The 22585-nt window shown below is 36.9% G+C and overlaps 1 protein-coding gene across 1 annotated transcript in view; it reads right to left on the minus strand.

The window, feature by feature from the left end:
- Window positions 1–2726: 2726 nt before the first annotated feature.
- LOC107719259 (SH3-containing GRB2-like protein 3-interacting protein 1) overlaps window positions 2727–22585 on the minus strand; it is a gene marked incomplete at its 5' end in the record, with an annotated part of 21675 nt that continues 1816 nt past the window's right edge. The window contains 17 exons of the mRNA XM_016526640.1: window positions 2727–2944; window positions 4301–4465; window positions 8858–8922; window positions 9000–9202; window positions 9319–9451; window positions 11512–11667; window positions 11776–11887; window positions 12026–12179; window positions 12661–12782; window positions 14838–15515; window positions 18522–18596; window positions 19333–19413; window positions 19633–19697; window positions 19850–19925; window positions 20015–20039; window positions 21774–21785; window positions 22215–22396. Coding sequence (XP_016382126.1) covers window positions 2922–2944; window positions 4301–4465; window positions 8858–8922; window positions 9000–9202; window positions 9319–9451; window positions 11512–11667; window positions 11776–11887; window positions 12026–12179; window positions 12661–12782; window positions 14838–15515; window positions 18522–18596; window positions 19333–19413; window positions 19633–19697; window positions 19850–19925; window positions 20015–20039; window positions 21774–21785; window positions 22215–22396 — 2327 coding nt within the window. The remainder of the gene's footprint in view (window positions 2945–4300; window positions 4466–8857; window positions 8923–8999; window positions 9203–9318; window positions 9452–11511; window positions 11668–11775; window positions 11888–12025; window positions 12180–12660; window positions 12783–14837; window positions 15516–18521; window positions 18597–19332; window positions 19414–19632; window positions 19698–19849; window positions 19926–20014; window positions 20040–21773; window positions 21786–22214; window positions 22397–22585) is intronic.

The following is a 22585-nucleotide window of genomic DNA, read 5'->3' on the forward strand; positions in this document are numbered from 1 at the left end:
GCTACTCTACACTGCTCAAAACTCGCGTTTGAATCGTCAGTGGCAAATTCTTTAAAGGGGTCATATGATGCTGCTAAAAAGAACATTATTTTGTGTATTTGGTGTAATGAATGTGTTTATGCGGTTTAAGGTTAAAAAAACCCACATTATTTTCCACATACTGTTCATTATTGTTTCTCCTCTATGCCCCGCCTTTCTGAAACGCGTAGATTTTTACAAAGCTCATTGGTCTGAAAAAGCGAGGTGTGCTGTGATTGGCCAGCTATCCAGTGCGTTGTGATTGGCTGAATACCTCAAGCGTGTGACGGAAATGTTACGCCCCTTAACATATTGTGATGCTTGCAGCAACCACATGTGGCGACCCCGGCTGGACTCCTGCTTCGTCCACGGTGAAAGCCGATCCGGCGATCCACAGCCCGAAGTCTCTTTGGATTTGAGACTTTAGTCTTTGCAACTTTACAGATCTTCTTTATGCGCCAAGAGCTTGTAACACTCCAAAGAGAAAGGAAAAATTGAAATCACATCATATGACCCCTTTAAATGTAAGACAATTTAATCACCTTTTTAAGATCAATTAAAGAAACTATCAACACAAACTCAGCACACCTGAAAAAACGATACAGATCTACAAATGTATAAATGAGATATAAAATGTTTTCAAAACGAAGTGAATTTATGAAAAAAGAACAAATAGCCTAACATTGGGCTCATCAATTCAAAGGGAAATTCAATTCCCATTTCATACCCCATTGACAGATATTTTGTTCTTGTTTTAAACATAAACTCATTTAATTTTGTTCAGTTTCTCTGAAAACAAGACTTCATATGCTTCTGTTTTCATCTCAGGTAAATGTATCATGATTTAATGATGTTTAGATATATATTTAATGCCATGACTTTATGAATTTAAAACTTTCTGCTTTGATTTAAGACTTTCTTAAGGCCTTACTTTGTGGCTGGTCAATGCAGAAACCCTAGTGTTTATAAACTAAAGTGATAGTTATAGTGGGATTTGTGTGAATTTGGATTAATCAAACTTTGTTTTTTTTCTGTGGACAAAATTCCACCCGTTATTATGTTGAACACAGTTCAGATTGTTTGGTAAAACCGTGGTTATTCCTTTTAAAGAAAGAAAACAAAAAATAAATTAAAATACAGATATTTTATGTATTTTACAACTCATAGTGTTGACTATATAGTTTGCTGTACTACCAATTTCTGAGAATATTTAATACTGGTAATTTTATCCCTGCAATAATGAATAAAAAACAATGTTATTTGCATGAGGATTTGTTTAAGTGTGTATATTGTGTTTGGTGACAATAACCTCAACAAGTAGCCAAGAATGTTAAACATGAATTTCTTGATTTTATTTTTAAGACATTACATTATTTTCCACTTCTGATATATTTAGCATTTTCAGTGTCTATATTCTCTTAAAATCTGGGGAGAGGTTACTCTATGCATGAAATGTTTGCATATTCCATTCTCTGAACGATGTATGAACAAGATGCAAGTTAGCTGACAAACACAATACCACAACATCTGTGGGATAAAAAGTAATAAATACATTTTTTATATATATATATATAAAATAAGAGACGGAGACATGTTTTAACTGGAATAAACCATTCACAAGCAGCAGCTGTCTTTCCACCCCTCCACTTTTAGGGTAAGGCCTCCAAACCACCGAAATAAAGTACACTTAATGAATGGCAGAAATAATGTGACACTTAACTAAAACCAGGTTAGCCGAACCACATGACCGAAAATGATCCAGGAATGTCATGTGTATTCCTAAATTATATCTCTATAACTAGAGATATTTTTTAGACACTGGAAGTTTCTACGCACTTGGATGGATGGATACTCTCACAATTGTAAAGGTAATGATCCACATATAAGTCTTGTGACAAAGTCTATATAGCTCAGCAAATAAAAAGCATTGAGAATAAAGACGAACATTTCCTTACTTTCAACACAATACAGTACAAGGAAGTGATAAATGAAAGGATGTCATCAATGTTCTTCTGTACTAGTCAGTTAAAATGCTGTTTCTTTCCCGTTTTCAACAATAAAAACAGTGTTCATAATCCATTACAAACCACAGAATAGGCATAAAATAAATTCCATGAATTTTAAATAAATGAATAAATGAAAATAAAGTGCCGTCATGAACTGTAAATGCTAACAATAACTTGACAGGAAAGACATAGAAACTATATCCATTTGGATACATGTATAACAATTTCTATTTTACATTTTTACACATTATCTTTAAATATTGCTACAGTACAATGATTTGGGAAAATAAAATCCACACTGTGGAAAACCAAAAGGAAAACGGTTTACATTTGACCAATTCCTTAAGTTTATTTCGATTTAAGGAATTCTGCATCCCTGACACAAATGGAGTTTCATTTCCCTAAAATGTCTACATAAATAAATGATTTAAAGAAATAAAAAAAAAATAAAAAATAGTAGGCATCACTTTTTGCATGAATTATGAATGTCAGTTACATCCATGTTTAAGCACTTCATTTAACAAAGGGCTACAGGACAGATGGTAGGACGAGCTACCCATGGTACGTATGGTAACCCTCGTTCCCTGAAGGAGGGAACGGAGACGTCATGTGAGGCCAACGGCGGGAAAAAATGAAACAAAGATTCTCCGCCCGGCCCTCCTCCGGGGGAGGGAGTGGTGCGTTCACCATCTCCCGCCTGAAGTTTTATCATATACACACAAAATATTTACTAATATTCACATACACACACCCACAGAACGCACTGATGATATTCTACACCAGACATTATACGTGAGATTTTGAGTGCTGTATTTCAATAAAACATTTTCGAAAGTCTTTGTCGTGCCAAAAGAGCATCCTAACATCCCACTCACATCCTACATCGCTGTGGCCGGGTCAGTTGTCTGCCAGATATTTACCTGTAGAATGCAAAAAAAGCCCATCTTTATATCAGATACTGCGTAAAAATTTACTTCAGGGTTCGTACAGATACTATAATACAATTCCAGGACTTTTCAATTTTCAAACGCTATTTTGGGGGGTTTCACGGATTACAGTTGGGCCAGTGGTTCAAATGTCTACTTGCCCTGTTACAAAATAAATAAATGCATTAAAAAAATTAAAAAGTTATTGTTTTCATTGTGTTTGACCCAGATAACTTTGTAGTCTAACAAAAAAAGCCACCAAAATTTTTAGATACGAGTGAAATTTCTCAATTGCAATTTCAATACCACAGCAACAACTATTAGCCTAACAAATTTAAAGATCAATCAAGACAAATAGTCAGTAACACAATAAGAACAAATGAGCTAATTACAAGCAATAGCACAAATGAATACAACAGAACAAAGATGCAAATGAAAATTGTCCAAGCAGGTCTAAAAGTCATATTCAGCTACAGAAATGGAATAATCAAATGAAAAATGTAGAAATTAAATATAGATTAATCCTTGTTAAAGCTACAAATGTTATTCAGCCAAGAGCAGTGAGTGATTTCTTGAGATGGTCCTCACTGCAGAACACAAGATCCAGGGGATCGTGGAACTCCTCCCACCTTACATATACCTCAACCTACCCGTCTCCACCCCCTGATCCCTAAACCCACCCATCTCCACCCCTAAACCTACCATCTCCACCCCCTAGATGTGGATCTTTTTCTTTGTTGTTAGGACACAGACAGCATCAAGCATATTATGCTGCGGTCACTTTAACAGTGTGTTCACACCAGACGCGAATGTAATTATTCACGCGAGTAGATTACATACAAAGTCAACGCAAAGACGCGAATAGAGGCGAATTCGCGCCGGGCGATGCGAATGACGCGAAATGCGCGACGTGTTTGCCGCGAACGCAAGATATTCGCCTCAATCGTGTCTTCTGCGCAAGTTAAAAAATTTCAACTCGAGCGGAAAATTCGCATGACGCACAAGATCCTAACGTTATTCATCCTCCTCTGGATGGTGCTGTGAACCCAGACAAGTCGGCATTTGGCTTTCTATTGTATTTGGGACTTTTTGACAATAGGTACAAAACAGCGATTGTAGTTATCTCCACCATGGTTAATCGCGCTGTTTTTATTCGCGCGAGTGACACGAAAAACATCCCGCGAGTAATCTAGAGCGAGTGACGCGATGCGCATATTCGCTTCGCGTCTGGTGTGAACACACCATAAGACCTAATGCACAGATCCAATATATCGACAGTACTTAAATCTCAAAAATTCAAATTCAAGTACTTTAAGCACCTTGTAGGTAGATATTTCTTAAAAGACGTACCTGCAGAAAACCTTTTTTTAACCAGGGAGAGTCTGTAGCCTGAACCTACGAGTTGAAAATCACAGCCAGACAGAGTGCTGCCCTCACTGGTGAACTGCACTGCCAGCTGAGAAGGTCTGCTGGGACCCTCGGCTAACTGGAAGCGAGCCAGAAGAGCGCCTACCCCTGACACACAATGACAGGACAACAGATTTATATCCTACCACAATGTTTATTCACACAGTACATTTGTTAACATCTGCATTGGCATATTTATGGGGTTAATAACAATGACTAGACAAGTTCTGCACACAACCTGTTTTAGTAACTTGATCTGTGGAAATGCTGCCACAGGTATGCTCTGGTCTTTTGAAAAACATTAGTTAACATGTTTGGCATAGGGTTGTGCCGATAGACGATAGTATCGAGTAAAGGTGATATTTAGAGATATCACCTGTGGCTGATGCCTTTGACGATAGCAAGACGATTGTTATTATTATTATTATTAGGCTAGTAATACTATTAATATTAGGGCTTATTTGTTGAGTTATATTTCTTTTTCCGTGTTTTTACAGTGTTGCGCGTTATAACCAATGCGAAATGCGCGACGTGTTTGCCGCGAACGCAAGATATTCGCCTCAATCGTGTCTTCTGCGCAAGTTAAAAAATTTCAACTCGAGCGGAAAATTCGCATGACGCGTTCCGTTGTTCAGTGAGCGCTGACTGAATTCTGACTCGCAAATTCTCTCATCAAAAACAAACAAATAATTAAATAAATTAGCACAATAATATTGTGCATCAGCGAACTCACAGGCTGACGATATATGACGATATGAAAATTGAGCATATCGGCCAACACTAGCTTGTCATCATCGTTGGACATTTGAACCTTAGCCTCAGATGGTGTGTTGCAAAGTTTCTGCAACTGTAAAAAGTGAATGAATATTTAATGAGGCAAGTACCTAGGCTGTTTATGATTGGTTCTAGCGCCACTGCTTCAGCGATGACAAATTTTTGTAGGCCAACTTGTAAGTTCACCCCGCATCAACCCGGTTCCCTCAACAAAAAACCCAATAGGATTTTACTATCAACTTTTGTATTAATGCATAAAATTAGCTCTTGCACGACTTCCACGTCACAATGATTGTTTCTGAAAACTCTTTCTATCTTCATTTAAAATCTACAAGTTGGAAAGTTTGAGTTACAATAGTTTTTAAGAGTGTGAGTATAAACACAACGAAGATGTAGAAGATATTTAGTTGATGACATTCAAAGGAATAGTTCATCCAAAAATGAATGCGCCGTCGTGGTACTCTTGTGAATGTACATCGAAGGCACGGTAGAGAAGAAATTGTTGAATAAAGTCCCTATTTTTGTTTTCTTTGCACACAAGATGTGTTCTCGTAGCTTCATAAAATTAAGGTTGAACCACTGATGTCACATGGACTAATTTAACGATGTCCTTACTACCTTTCTGGGTCTTGAATGCTTCAGTTGAGTTGCTGTCTATGCAGGGTCAGAAAGCTCTCAGATTTCATCAAAAATATCTTAATTTGTGTTCTGAAAAGGAACGAAGGTCTTACGGGTCTGAAGCGACATGAGGGTGAGTAATTAATGAGAGAATTTTCATTTTTGATTAAAATTTCCCTTTAATGTCCCCAAAAGTCCCAGTTAATCATGGTATTCAATCACCTTCTTCAAAAATGAAAAAAGCATAAAAATTCATGAATGGGGTATTTCAGAGTCCTGCACGCAGGCCACCACTAATATTTGATGCAATGGGTGGAATATTATTTACATAGTATTTTGTGGTGCAGGTCGGAGGAACCAATAGGCACGGATGGATTGTAGGTCCAACAGCCAAGACTATTTAGATTCAGTTCGATACCAGCTGATAGGCAGCTGCTTTCAAATGCATTTTCGAATTTCATGCTTATTTGCGTTCACGCTCTGTAGCCTGAAGGATGCAAAAAATAGGTTTCTATTTGCAGCGTTGAGCATTGTAGCTAATCGCGCTGCAACTGAAGTGAATGAAGCACTCCTTGCTTACTTTCTGCATATAATCATTTCACAATCGGAATAAAATTTATATTTTCATGATTCATGCTAGGAGGACCAACATCCACTGTAGAGTTTCAGGAGAGACAACTGCATAATGCAGAATGAATCCGTTAAAATACCTGATGTACTGCAGTAGGTTTAATGCGGTAAGGTTCGGGTCACGTCTTTTATGTCAAACAGGTTGGGTCGGGTATGGAAATAAATTAGTGCTGCTGACGGATAACGGGTCTGGTGTTCTGTTAAGTACTGCAGGTGCAGGTTTACCAAACAGGACCCTTGCAGGACTCTGATGTAATGTAAGAATAAAATGTGAAAATATATTTTGTGCATGTGTTCAATCCAGACCTAATTGCAGGCATTTACCCAAAAACACATTAAAACCCCCTCCAATGACTTCATGATGATGTAACCGTAAGTTAAAAAATGATAACTTGTTTCTGGGTTTTAAGACATCTACATTTACATTTAGTCATTTACTGTAGCAGATGCTTTTATCCAAAGCGACTTACAAATGAGGACAATAGAAGCAATCAAACCAACAAAAGAGCAAAAATGCGTAAGTGCTGGGACAAGACTCATTCTTGCAGCACCTTTGACAAAAATGATTCATACGAGTTCCTGTCCTCTCACAGAATTTCTTTGTCCTCAATGCTTGCTTAAAAATATATATTATTGTGATATTTTGTTCTAAGCAAAAGATCTTTATTTGACCATCTATCACTATGATAATCTAGGAGTTAACAAAGGTTTAATTTGACTATTTGCATCTTTGGTAATATAATGTGATATGTACTTCAAAAGACATTCATTAATATTGCCATGATTAAAAAAAGAAAAACGCTCAAAATGATTTTCTACCTTTCAAATTTCAGATGGTCTCTTTTTCAGGACACAAAAGAATATTGGACTGCATGACATTTTTTAAAAATATCTTCTTTTGTGTCCCACAGAAGAAAGAAGGTCAGGTTTAGAATAACATGAAAGTGAGTAAATAATGACAGATTTTACATTTTGGGGTGAACTATTCTGTAAGCATAATGCATAAATCCCTTTTGAGACTCGGTTTTAAATGTCGGGAGGATTTGTGTATAAATATGTTACATAACTCAAAAGTTGAGAAATACGAAAGAGCATTTCCATTCATTTATTTCAGTTTGGTTTGAGCAACCCGCAGTTGGAGTGAAAGAAGATGACTGCCTCTGCAGTGAACGGAGACGTTTAATCTGCTCAGCTTGCAGAAAGAAAAGCAACTTGCCAGCACTTGTGCCGCCCGAACAGCCTTTCATTAATGACCTCAGCATCAACGAGCCGCGGTTCAGGATTTCAACCAGGGTACTTCTACAAGATTTCTATAAAAATTCTAAGATTCCATTCAAAGCTGCCATGGAATCATGTATGATACAGTGTGTAATGCAGAAACAGCTAGTTGGGCTTAGTCAATCCTTTACTTAGAAGAAGCAATCAAACCAACAAAAGAGCAAAAATGCGTAAGTGCTGGGACAAGACTCATTCTTGCAGCACCTTTGACAAAAATGATTCATACGAGTTCCTGTCCTCTCACAGAATTTCTTTGTCCTCAATGCTTGCTTAAAAATATATATTATTGTGATATTTTGTTCTAAGCAAAAGATCTTTATTTGACCATCTATCACTATGATAATCTAGGAGTTAACAAAGGTTTAATTTGACTATTTGCATCTTTGGTAATATAATGTGATATGTACTTCAAAAGACATTCATTAATATTGCCATGATTAAAAAAAGAAAAACGCTCAAAATGATTTTCTACCTTTCAAATTTCAGATGGTCTCTTTTTCAGGACACAAAAGAATATTGGACTGCATGACATTTTTTAAAAATATCTTCTTTTGTGTCCCACAGAAGAAAGAAGGTCAGGTTTAGAATAACATGAAAGTGAGTAAATAATGACAGATTTTACATTTTGGGGTGAACTATTCTGTAAGCATAATGCATAAATCCCTTTTGAGACTCGGTTTTAAATGTCGGGAGGATTTGTGTATAAATATGTTACATAACTCAAAAGTTGAGAAATACGAAAGAGCATTTCCATTCATTTATTTCAGTTTGGTTTGAGCAACCCGCAGTTGGAGTGAAAGAAGATGACTGCCTCTGCAGTGAACGGAGACGTTTAATCTGCTCAGCTTGCAGAAAGAAAAGCAACTTGCCAGCACTTGTGCCGCCCGAACAGCCTTTCATTAATGACCTCAGCATCAACGAGCCGCGGTTCAGGATTTCAACCAGGGTACTTCTACAAGATTTCTATAAAAATTCTAAGATTCCATTCAAAGCTGCCATGGAATCATGTATGATACAGAGTGTAATGCAGAAACAGCTAGTTGGGCTTAGTCAATCCTTTACTTAGAGTAATTCAATTTACTACCATTAGGGCATGCTGCCAAGTGAACCACATTGTACAGTTGCCAACATGAGCTAAGCATTCCTGCAAAGCTGTTAGAGGGCTTCCCTTCCTTCAGTTAATATCTAAAGGGCATTTACCTCCATTTTCAGACCTCTGTGAGAGCTCTGGGATCTTCCACGTTATTTTCTGCGTCTCTGGGTTCCTTAAAATGCAACAAATGGGCAAACATCACTATACAACACCACACTGCTGTTGATTTGCAATGTGACCGATCCTCACCAGGTGGCAGGTGGGAGCATAGCCTGCAGTTTGTTCACGCCGCCGTCCACAGCTGCCATGAAGTGGATGTTGGTGAGCGGTGCGGGTGTGGGCATGGCCTCTGTGTTGTATTTATAGTCTATCCTGAGGTCTGTGCTGCTGGCATCACCGCGCCAGCTCACCGCAAGGTTCAGCGGCGTGGATTGGATGCCTTGAGTGGACACCTGTGAGCACAAATCTCAAATATCACACACTACTACACAAACATCCGAGAGGATGACCAGGTTCAGATTTCAATGATATTGATACTAACGGATCATGCTCGAATATAAAATCTCACCTGGTACTTCAGCATGTCTACGTTGTAATACGTGGCCTGTGGCCTCTGCTCAGCCACTTTCTTCAGGTGACTGAACAAGTTTGACATATTGACCCAGAACTCCTTCGAGTCACCTGTAGGTGGCGTGGTGTCGCTGCAGGGCGAAAATATTTGCAGAATAAATCTCACACAATATTTATACCTTCTGCATGCAATATTATATTCACTAAACTAAAACTTCACAAAAAGTATTTAAAAACATAAAATAAATCTGTAAAATGATCACTTTTGTTATATGGTTAGTTAGCTGGTTATAGACTGATGCAGATAATCTCAAAATGACCAATATAGGGCCAATGTTTATTGGAATGGACAATATATATCTTTTATTACATTTATTTACAAAAAACAATTCAGAATTATTGGTCAAAAACAGCAGTTTAGTGGACAGTGGAACCAGTCAATGAACTGGTTTTAAAACAATTAATCAACTGACCTAAGACATTCAAATTTGTTCCCAAAAGTTCTTTTATTTGCAGGTAAATATCCTGAGCATTAAGTTAATGCTGCTTATACAGCAGTGTTATTTCAGTATTCTTTAAATACTGTTACAGTATTTACAGCATTGATATTGTCAATTAGCATTTATTTTTATATTTTCAGTTTATTTTAAGTTTTAGTAATAAAAAAAAAAAATTCTATTTAGCTTTAATTTATTTCAATTTCAGCTTTAGTTTGTTATTTTAGTACTTAAAATTATTTCAGTTACTTGCCAAGTCTGGGTTTTTTGAGTTTAGTCAAATATTTTTATTTTATTTTTTAGCTTTATTTCAAATAACAAAAACGTTTTTTTTTTATATAATTTATAATAATAATAATAATTTATTATATTTTTTAACAGTTATAGTTAACAATTACAACACTGTTACAGTAGCTCTGCTTTTGAATAAATATTATAAACTGTTCCTAATATTATTGTTTACAATTCCAACTAGCGGTGTCCAGTATAATAGTACCATATTGGTTATTAGCTAATATTGCATTTTTTAAATGTATCTGTACTGTTCAGTGTTTTATATATTTATCAGCTGATATTGGATATCTAATTGTTCAAATTAATTTGTCCTATTTGTACATTTAGATTCCCTTTACCGTTATCTGTCACTTTAATCAGTTAAACCAGTGGTTCTCAACCCGCGGCCCGCATGCGGCCCGTCACGAATTCAAATGCGGCCCACCGTGCTGAACACAATTTTAAAAAATTACTTTCAGTTTTACAATTCATTTTAGTTTTTACATTAATTTAAAAATGTACTAAATAAATATAAGCTATAGCCTAATGTTTTTATGTAAAATAATTTTGTTTTTCATATATTATTTTCAACATTAGTGAAAGAAAAATAGTGGTCATCTACGCAACTCGGAAAAAGAGGTGGCTTTTTTGCATTAGGTACGATTTTTTATTTTTTTACTCTTTATACAGCAGTCATTGTTAATTCTAAATGTATTTTGAAGTAGAATATGTAATATATGAAATGTAGAACATATTATAAAGTACTCGTGGCTCGTCTGCCAGTGGGTGCCCCCCCCACGCATAAAAGTGAAACTCCGCCTATGATTGTGCTGTTACTCCTTTCGAGCCGAATTTCACAAAATTGGGTGTTATTTATGGGGAGTAGAATAATTTATTTATTTCAAGGAATGTATTCAATTAAATATCATAATATTTAGGCTATAATATTATAAATCATGTTGGTTTGTATTGCTGACGTGATATGTAAATGATATGCGTGCGGCCCGCGAGACTTGCACTTGGACCATAGTGTGGCCCGGTGGAAAAAAAGGTTGAGAACCACCGAGTTAAACACTAATAATTTAATCACACTGGTAAATAAAATCTTTAGCAGGTCTCAAAATGAATATATATTTTCATACTATACATCATATGTTGTAAATGCTTAAATTAGCTTGTAGCATTTAGTTTTTTTGTGTTTTAGACAAAATAATACAGGATTTGTAATACTGACCATGATTAGTGTCAGCCATAACCTTAATATCAGGACAACTTCAATCCCCATGGTTTTACTCCCAAACAAAGTTCTCATTTACAGTGGGATGATTTACAGACAATTTCTGAAATGGCTTGACCGAATCTTTAAAAAGCCCAGCTCAAAAGAACAATTCCTTCACTAGTGGGACGTCACTATGTATTACCAGCACAGAAGCTGTGGGTTAGGAAGGACCTGCTCCAGCCGACTGTACTGGCTGATGGTGAAGGTCAGCACTGGTGGACTGGGATGGCTGGAGAAGTGTCTGGTGATCCCTGCTGGGAAAGACAGCACCATCTCACCAGCGATCTTCACCAAACACCTACGACACACAGTAAGACATGAGAGACGATGAAGTACAGTTTCATTCAATTCAACCAAATGTGAACCAAATTTAAAAGGTGACTTCAAAATGTGCTCTGTGGCCTACTTAGTGGGATCTGCTCCTTTAAAGTAGGCGCTGATGGTCTCTGTGAAGGCAGCTGCCACTGGTAGAGTGTCCTGGGGTCCCATTGTGAGAGGACTCGGACCTCTGGAACACACTGAAATACAGACGTAGATCTAATATCATACAAAACACACAACTTACTGAACTTAAGAAGGCATTATGCCTTAGTATCATCATCCTCACTTATCATAATCAGCAATAACTGACATGGGACAGCTCTGTTGTGGCCCACCTGACACAGAGAGGTTGAGCTCTCGGCCTAGTGTAGGTGTGGAGGCTGTGCTCAGGGAGGTGACGGAGGAGATGGAGGAGGTGCTCTCAGCTCTGGCCAGAGGAGCAAAGGGTGGAGGACTCCACGAGTGGATGGGGGGGCTGAATGGTCGGGCCTGAGGAGAAACAAAACAGCCTGAACCAGACATATACTCTTAAAAATAAAGGTTCTTCATTGGCATCAACGGATCCACAAAGAACCTTTACCATCCATGGAACCTTTACATTCCACAAAAGGTTCTTTACAGTGGAAAAAGGTTCTTTAGATAATTAAAATGTTCTTCACACTAAGAAAAAATTGTTCTTTTAAGAATTGTTCACTGAAAGGTTCTTTGGGGAACCAAAACGGGTTCTTCTGTGGCATCGCTGTGAAAACCCTCTTTTGGAACTCAGAAGCCCAATTTGGACTCCAGTAATCAGTGGTTTACTGGATCCAGCATTTACATGGGTATAGAGTGCACACATACAGTAGACAATCAAAGATCATTGGAGTTGCTTAATTATCTCAAGTTTAACATTTGGATCTTCAGCAATAACCTAAACAAATTCAATGCTTCAATGTTTCACAGCAATGGAGAAAGTCGACAGATGTCATACCAGATCTGCTAGGTTTGGTTTTCCAGGTGGTAGTTTAGGTCGTGATGATGGTCTTGGTGGTAGAGGTGGGATCGGACTGCCAGCAGACAGGGGAGTGCCGGAACGTGCGGGAGAGGACGGCCCTGAGAACATACGTAAAATCAGATTACTGTTACACTGTAAACAATGCTAAACCTGCAGTTATTAACTTAAAGAGCTATTGAACCCATAAACATGCGTTTTGTTGGTATCATTTGCTGTATATATAAGTTGGCTCAGTGATGCTAAATAATACTTTTGACCAGTTAATTTAGATGCTACTATTTTTAGGCTATAATTTTTGGTAACACTTTAGGATAGGGACCAATTCTCACTATAAACTAGTTGTTTATTAGCATGCCTATTATTAACATATTGGCTGTTTATTAGCACTTATAAAGCACATATTCTGCATGACCATATTCTATATCCCTAATCCTATCCAATACCTAAACTTCCTTTCTAATTATTAATAATAGGGCTGACTTCGACTAAAGATTTGTCTGGTCGACTAGTAATCGTTCATTTGAAGCATTTGTCGACTAATCGCACGTTTATTAATAAACCATTTAAATCATAATAATGACCCTTTAATTGCCTACATTGCCTAATAAGCGCTCAAGCGTACATAAGCTTATTGCCACAGCGAACCGGTAGAAGTAATGATTATGAATGTGTAAGGGAAAAACAGTAAGGAGACTGCATTAACATTTTAATAATTCATTGATAAACTAGTGCTTGCTTTGTTTTTTCGGTTTAAGAGATGAAGTCGACGACACTGACTCGTCATCGCCGCAACAGTGGATGCGCCTGAATGTTTCATACGGATTACATAATCTGAGAATATTTTTTCTCCATTTGAATTGGTTCATTTGAAAGTAGACATTTCACTCTCTATAGATATATTTTTCATATTAAGGCAAGTATACACAGAGTTTCGCGCTCAAGTTCACAGAGACATTTTGTTTGCATTCATTATTTTACAAAAGCGCGTTTTGTTATTGTGAGTGCACAAAAATAAACGTTGAATCTTTACAGATTCGAAAGATGTATTACTCTTATCTGTATGAGCAAAAATGACGGATTATTTTAAGAGCAAGTGAGCGCACTGGCGCCTCCATCTGTCCTGCAGTGAGTGCGCTACTGTTCAGCTAACACACTCCGCACAGACACTTGAACAGCGCACATTTCTCTAGGTTAACATTAGATTGAGCGGCCATGTAAAGTTGCTGCTACTAACATATTTCAGATGATAAGCCATATTTGATGACAGGCGAGCGTTTCGATGTCCTGCCTGATGTACTGTATTACCACATAGACATTGTGTGGAATTTTTTGTTTTTTTCTGCGACTAATAAAATTTTGGTCGACCAAGCCTCTTCTGCTCGACTAACGGTTAGTCGACTATTAGGGGGCATCCCTAATTAATAAGCAGCAAATTAGTAGTTTGAGGCAAAAGCTGTAGTTAATGGTTTGTTAATAGTGAGAATTGGACCTTAAAATAAAGTGTGACCATTTTTTTTCAGTGTAGATAAATTAGGCATTAAGGCAGTAGAACAAAAAACTACAACTTTGGTTAATATGCATAGTCACAGTAAAACATGATCACGATTTAACTAAAACAAGGGAATTAATTAATAAAGCATGGCCATAAATTAATAATGTGGCTACAGCATCTAGTTTTCCTTCAGCATGCCGTTTGCACTACTTAAATATTTTAGACAAGGTAAATCATGAAATTTGAGTGTGCTAGCCATTAAGACAGCATTCATAGTTTTATTTAAACTTACACAAAACATTTGCATGTCTGTTGCTATGTTGCTGTTCTACTGTAACACCGCATTGTTTCACACTGTACAAGTTCGGCAACACAATGCAGGGTTAACTCTACAAAAGTGATGCTAATCCTGCTCCGGAGCAGGGTTTCATAACAAAAGTTTCTGGTCTCCATTGACTTCCATATTACGTTTTTCCGTACTACAAGAAGTCATTAGGGACCAACTACTGATTGGTTATGTACATTCTGCAAAATATCTTCTTTTATGTTCAACAAAAGAAAGAAATTCATACAGCCTTGGAACAACTTGAGGGTGAGTAAATGATGACAGAATTTTCTTTTTTAGATGAACTATCCCTTTAAGTAACAATCGCTAACTCACCACTGCCGGGTCCCGGGGAGCCCACCACACTCCTGTAAGTAGGAGGTGGCAGTGGAGGTGGGGTTCCTCTGAAGCTTCCTGCTGCAAGGTCTTTGGGTGATGTGCCAAACACAGAAATCTCGTCCCTCATGCCCACCAGGTCAGGGGTTCTCCTGCTGTCGTCTCTCAAGGCAAGAGGGGAAGGTATGGCTCCATGTGGGGGGTGGTCTGCTGGCAGGAAGGGCAGTCCAGGGCTGGCAGGGGTGAGGGGGGACTCTTGGGCGAGCTCTGACTCTGGGAGCTGAAAGCAGCAGGGGAGGTCTGGAGGACTCAGAGGAGAGTCTGAGGGCGGCGGTGGTGGAGGTGAATCTGGAGGCGGGATGGTGTGGAGTGGGGGAGGGGGCGAGTCGGGAGGCGGCAGGTTGAGGGGCGAGGTCGGGGGTGAGTCCGCGGGGGAAGAGGATAGAGGTGGAGAAGGGGCGGGTTCATCTGGGGGAGGGGGTCGGGCGGGAGAGCCTTCGCTGAAGCTCACCCAGCTGCACTGCACCACATCTGATCCAGACCTGGGCGTCTCAACAGGCCCAAAAACACTGTCCAAGTCAGGCATGGACGCCCCTCCGGATGGGTCAGATAATGGGGCATCCTGACAGACTGAAGCTGATCCATCTCCTCTGACGCTAGGAACCACACTATAATAACCTGGTCAGACAAAATGAAAACAAGCTGTCAAATACTCTTCAAACATTCACCACCACAAACAATATTTACTGTTTCAATGTAGAAGCTGACATTATTGAGTATGTCACTCACAAAAACATGTTTGTACAGCCTGTGTAGTCTAGTAGAATGCAGTTAGAATTACCCCAAAATTCAATATATGGGGGCAAAGCGTGCCTTTCCCCCCCCCCAAATATTAGCACAATTGCAAATATGATATTGATTTTATACGGTTCAACAAGAAGTTAATCTGGTCTGTTTTTGCTCTATTTCACCAACGAAAATAGTTTCGAACAAAGCTGCAGTGTGTTTCTGAAAACACAGTGATGTTTCAGTCCTAAATGAATCAGCCATTTGAACAAATTGTCTGAATGAATGACTCAATGACTCACTCAGTGACTTGTCGCCACCTACTGGCAGCTTAAATTACATATTTTAAAGTATCATTTCATTTTTTCTTTAATTTTATATTTCAATATTTAAATTATTTTAAAACTATTATTCTCATAGCATTATTTTGATCAATTTAATGCATCCTTGCTTAAAAATGTAATTGAAGTGTAAATACATTTAAATTGCTTCTATGCAACTTCTGGAGAGCAAAATTGGATTTTATTTTGTTTAGAATTAGATTTAATTTGATTGGTAACAGCCTAGCTGAATTTATTGATTACATTTAAGAATTTGACATAAAAGGTGAGGTATGCATCATTTTTTTTATGCAAAATTCTCATAGTTAATCAATAAATTCAATAATAAGGTTAGGAAAAAATGCTCTTATAAAGATACAAATGTCCCTGGAAATCACTTTAAGGTGGCAAATATCTTCCCACTGCACAGAATATAAAGAATGTAATGAAAATATCAATATAATTTTTGTTGATATCGCACACCCCAACCACAAACATAGAGCTGAGAACAAGTATTCTGTAGTAAGACACTTCTGAACAGGACCTCTGTTTTTTCAAGAGATTGAAACTATGTGTTTTTGGATGCTAAATTGGAAGTGTCAGTACATACCGGAGGACTCTACAGAGCTAGAACTGCGTCCAGGTGGAGTGACAGGAATGTTCTTTGGAGGAAGTGGAGGCGGAGCTAAAAGGAAAGAAGTACTTTCTTACTGAATACTGCACGCACAGTATAAATAGCTTGCATTATGATGATTAAAATATCATAACGCATGCTTACATCTAACATCTAAATTACAAACTGAAATAAAGCTAAAATTAAAACTAAAATAAAAATGAATTAAAACTATTTGGAAGTATTTTTATAAAACAAAACTAATAAAAATGACAAAAGCACAACAAAATTACCAAAAAAGTAAACTTAATTTTAAAAGAAATTTGAAAATAAAAAATAACTCAAAATATTAGTTAACAACTAAAAAAATATATAAATAATAATAAAATAACACTGCTTTAAAGGAGACATGTGCCTAGCACCCTTGTTTATGCATATCAACTTACATTGCTAATCAATTAATAAAACCAGTAATAATTATAAATTAAAGTGGATTCTTTTTGTGACCCGTTCAAAGCATCTTGTTGCTAATACATGTGATTTTTTACTGGTTAATCTTGTAGATCTCTGCAGTGAGCAGTGAAATGTGATGCTTTGTAGCATTCAGGCTAGGGCTGCACGATAAATCGCATGCGATATTTAACGCGCATCTTGTCAGAAAAGCCGGTTCTGTAATCAGCGGTAAATCTCCATCACGTGCGCGCTTTCACATTGAGCCTGGGGGAGGGGGTCGGGCGGGAGAGCCTTCGCTGAAGCTCACCCAGCTGCACTGCACCACATCTGATCCAGACCTGGGCGTCTCAACAGGCCCAAAAACACTGTCCAAGTCAGGCATAGACGCCCCTCCGGATGGGTCAGATAATGGGGCATCCTGACAGACTGAAGCTGATCCATCTCCTCTGACGCTAGGAACCACACTATAATAACCTGGTCAGACAAAATGAAAACAAGCTGTCAAATACTCTTCAAACATTCACCACCACAAACAATATTTACTGTTTCAATGTAGAAGCTGACATTATTGAGTATGTCACTCACAAAAACATGTTTGTACAGCCTGTGTAGTCTAGTAGAATGCAGTTAGAATTACCCCAAAATTCAATATATGGGGGCAAAGCGTGCCTTTCCCCCCCCCCAAATATTAGCACAATTGCAAATATGATATTGATTTTATACGGTTCAACAAGAAGTTAATCTGGTCTGTTTTTGCTCTATTTCACCAACGAAAATAGTTTCGAACAAAGCTGCAGTGTGTTTCTGAAAACACAGTGATGTTTCAGTCCTAAATGAATCAGCCATTTGAACAAATTGTCTGAATGAATGACTCAATGACTCACTCAGTGACTTGTCGCCACCTACTGGCAGCTTAAATTACATATTTTAAAGTATCATTTCATTTTTTCTTTAATTTTATATTTCAATATTTAAATTATTTTAAAACTATTATTCTCATAGCATTATTTTGATCAATTTAATGCATCCTTGCTTAAAAATGTAATTGAAGTGTAAATACATTTAAATTGCTTCTATGCAACTTCTGGAGAGCAAAATTGGATTTTATTTTGTTTAGAATTAGATTTAATTTGATTGGTAACAGCCTAGCTGAATTTATTGATTACATTTAAGAATTTGACATAAAAGGTGAGGTATGCATCATTTTTTTAATGCAAAATTCTCATAGTTAATCAATAAATTCAATAATAAGGTTAGGAAAAAATGCTCTTATAAAGATACAAATGTCCCTGGAAATCACTTTAAGGTGGCAAATATCTTCCCACTGCACAGAATATAAAGAATGTAATGAAAATATCAATATAATTTTTGTTGATATCGCACACCCCAACCACAAACATAGAGCTGAGAACAAGTATTCTGTAGTAAGACACTTCTGAACAGGACCTCTGTTTTTTCAAGAGATTGAAACTATGTGTTTTTGGATGCTAAATTGGAAGTGTCAGTACATACCGGAGGACTCTACAGAGCTAGAACTGCGTCCAGGTGGAGTGACAGGAATGTTCTTTGGAGGAAGTGGAGGCGGAGCTAAAAGGAAAGAAGTACTTTCTTACTGAATACTGCACGCACAGTATAAATAGCTTGCATTATGATGATTAAAATATCATAACGCATGCTTACATCTAACATCTAAATTACAAACTGAAATAAAGCTAAAATTAAAACTAAAATAAAAATGAATTAAAACTATTTGGAAGTATTTTTATAAAACAAAACTAATAAAAATGACAAAAGCACAACAAAATTACCAAAAAAGTAAACTTAATTTTAAAAGAAATTTGAAAATAAAAAATAACTCAAAATATTAGTTAACAACTAAAAAAATATATAAATAATAATAAAATAACACTGCTTTAAAGGAGACATGTGCCTAGCACCCTTGTTTATGCATATCAACTTACATTGCTAATCAATTAATAAAACCAGTAATAATTATAAATTAAAGTGGATTCTTTTTGTGACCCGTTCAAAGCATCTTGTTGCTAATACATGTGATTTTTTACTGGTTAATCTTGTAGATCTCTGCAGTGAGCAGTGAAATGTGATGCTTTGTAGCATTCAGGCTAGGGCTGCACGATAAATCGCATGCGATATTTAACGCGCATCTTGTCAGAAAAGCCGGTTCTGTAATCAGCGGTAAATCTCCATCACGTGCGCGCTCCTTTCATTAGGAACTATTTTAGCATTTGTCACCATTGTGTGTTTTACTGGTGCCTTTAAACTGGCATTATCAAAAACATTTTGGACATTTGACATGCAGTACCTCCAGTGGGCAGAGATCTGCTGAGAACACAGGTGGAGAGAGAAGTGGACTGACACCAGAGCTCCGGCTCAACCGGGAACACTGTCATTAACATTCATGAATGAAATACCCATCAATACCACCCTTAACTAACTTACAAATCACAGCAATGCATGACACAGAAGAACAATTCTTTAACTTACATTTCGGTTGCAATTTCTTCTAAAACTTCTCATGAAGTTTGATCTTGTAAACCACCAACCACATTTACTTTGACAAATAAATTAACTCATGTTCGGTTATTGAGGAATACTGCTGTACCTTCTGAGTTGTGTGCTTCAAAATTGGTCTCAAACGGTGAGCCGAAGAATGCTGTTGTGTTTTCTCTTTTTATGAAACAGAAGGAAAATACAAGGTCAAAACATTCCAAGGGTATTCAGGCAATGAAATTTAGTTGTGTTATTCAATTTAAAATGAATAATTCAATAGTGAGCAGAAGCGCAAACAGTTCCATAAGGGTTTGTGATGGTGTACTAACCTGGGCGGGTCTGAACCAGGTCTTGGAGTTGTCGTGGGTGTTGGAGTAGATCGTCGTGGTCTGGCAATCTCCTCATCTGGAATATGCAAAGTGAAATTGACTAATATACAAACTGGAGTGATATGACAATACACAGGAAGTCAATATTTCCAAATAAACACTCACATGACAGGTTTCGCTTCAGCGGGCACTGTAACAAAGGTCATAAAAGAAGACAATGCCAATAAACAAAGACATTTCAAAGACCACAAATACTATAAAACATTTATATTAATTGACATGAGGGGATAGAAACCCTATTGTTTTGACATTCACACATGCATTTATTTGATCAAAATACAGTAAAAATGGTAATACTGTGAAATATTATTAACTCTTTTCTATTTTAATGTATTTTCAAATGTAATTTATTCCTGTGATCAAAGCTAAATTTTCAGCATCTTTACTCCAGTCTTCAGAATCACGCAAAAATCATTCTAATATGCAGATTTGCTGCTCAAAAAACAAGTCTGATTATCAATGTTGAAAACAGTTTTGCTGCTTTATATTTTCGTAACTTTTGAAACTGTGATACATTTGTCTTTACTGTCACTTTTGATCATATCAATGCATCCTTGCTTAAAAAAGAAGGAAAAAATTGTGCTGTCAAACGATTAATTGCGATTAAATTGCATCAAAATAAAAGTTTTTGTTTACATAATATACGTGTATGTACTGTATATATTTATTATGTATATATATATATATATATATATATATATATATATATATATATACACACATATATATGTGACACTGAAGACTGGAGTAATGATGCTGAAAATTCAGCTTTGCATCACAGGAATAAATTACATTTGAAAACATTCAAATAGAAAACAGTAACTTGAAATTTTTATAAAATGCCATAATATAACAAAAATAAAATCAATATTACTTTTGACTTTTTTGATCACACGTATGCAGTCTTGGTGAGCATAAGAGACTTCTTTTAAAACCGTAAAAAAATCTTACTGACTCCAAACTTTTGAGTGTATATATGTGTGTGTAAAAAAATGCATATTCATTTTGAGCTTTAGATCACATTTAATAGTGTTATTAAATTATCAGTGTTTTTGACTTTAAGTGAGCATTAGATGATGACAAATATATTCTAAGTGTACAAGTAGTGGATATGAATATGCACAATTATATATCCAATATCATTCAACACCAAGAAAAAAAAAATCATTGATATTAGTGCTGGCGATATAGCTAAAAAATTTATCAACGATATAATGTTTCATATCATTCGGTATCGATAATTATTGACATTTTTTATAACCTTTTTTTTTAAACAAAAAGCAATATAATTTTTTTTTTTTAATTTAACCACTGTATTTATAATTAACACAATTTATTGAGACAAACAACAAATATTTTTAGTTTTAACAATCAAACACAAAATAAAAATTAAAGCGCGCCACTGATGACGCTCCCTGATGCACTCCTAACATTCAAATGCAAATGTTTATTTTAAATTCGACTAATATGAATTTTTTTATTCACAATCTCCTCATCATAGGCAGGCACAGCACTCATTTCAGCACGTGTTGGTGTTTGTGTGTGCTGTGTGCATCACTCATAGCACGTGCCTATATCGTGTGCTATATCGAACAATTTTTTCTATCGATATCGAAGAAGGTGTACCGTAAATAAATATCGATACCGTTTTATCGCCCAGGCCTAATTGATATACAGTATTATGTATCCCTACATTGATACACCATCTTGAACTAGGCATCTGAATGATTCGCCATTTGCTGTTACGATCCTAAGGGCTAAGATACGTAAACTAAACCGAGGTAAAACCATGGATGTGACAGATGTTATGTAATTCTAATTTGCATCTTTAAAGGTCTAAGGAAGTGTAAAAACACTTGCTTACCGGACTCTTTCTCTGTGTGAGGAAACAAACAGAAGAAAAGAGGAAATCATCTCAGTATTTTAATGTGAATATTACTATGGGACATCAGCTCTGTAAAGCATAACTGCGAGACTAACCAGAGGAAAAGGAGAGATCGCCAGCGTCCCCACTGAGGCCTCCAGCTCATCCACTGTGCAGTTTCCACTGTTTGCAGTCAACGGCTTGATCCTGATCTTGAATTTCTTCCCATGCTCCTCCTCTCCCTCTGACTCACTGGAGGATAAGAACATCTTGACTTTTGGAGCTGGTGAGTCTTGTTAAAGAAGATTCATTTTAGAAGAAGGAGTCCCATCTCCATAGTTTTTAGTCTTTTTTAAAGGGGTCATATGATGCGATTTCAATTTTTCCTTTCTCTTTGGAGTGTTACAAGCTCTTGGTGCATAAAGCTCTGTAAAGCATAACTGCGAGACTAACCAGAGGAAAAGGAGAGATCGCCAGCGTCCCCACTGAGGCCTCCAGCTCATCCACTGTGCAGTTTCCACTGTTTGCAGTCAACGGCTTGATCCTGATCTTGAATTTCTTCCCATGCTCCTCCTCTCCCTCTGACTCACTGGAGGATAAGAACATCTTGACTTTTGGAGCTGGTGAGTCTTGTTAAAGAAGATTCATTTTAGAAGAAGGAGTCCCATCTCCATAGTTTTTAGTCTTTTTTAAAGGGGTCATATGATGCGATTTCAATTTTTCCTTTCTCTTTGGAGTGTTACAAGCTCTTGGTGCATAAAGAAGATCTGTAAAGTTGCAAAGACTAAAGTCTCAAATACAAAGAGATATTC

The sequence above is a fragment of the Sinocyclocheilus rhinocerous genome, unplaced genomic scaffold (assembly GCF_001515625.1).
Source record: "Sinocyclocheilus rhinocerous isolate Xijiao unplaced genomic scaffold, SAMN03320098_v1.1 scaffold2138, whole genome shotgun sequence".
Taxonomy (NCBI): Eukaryota; Metazoa; Chordata; class Actinopteri; order Cypriniformes; family Cyprinidae; genus Sinocyclocheilus; species Sinocyclocheilus rhinocerous.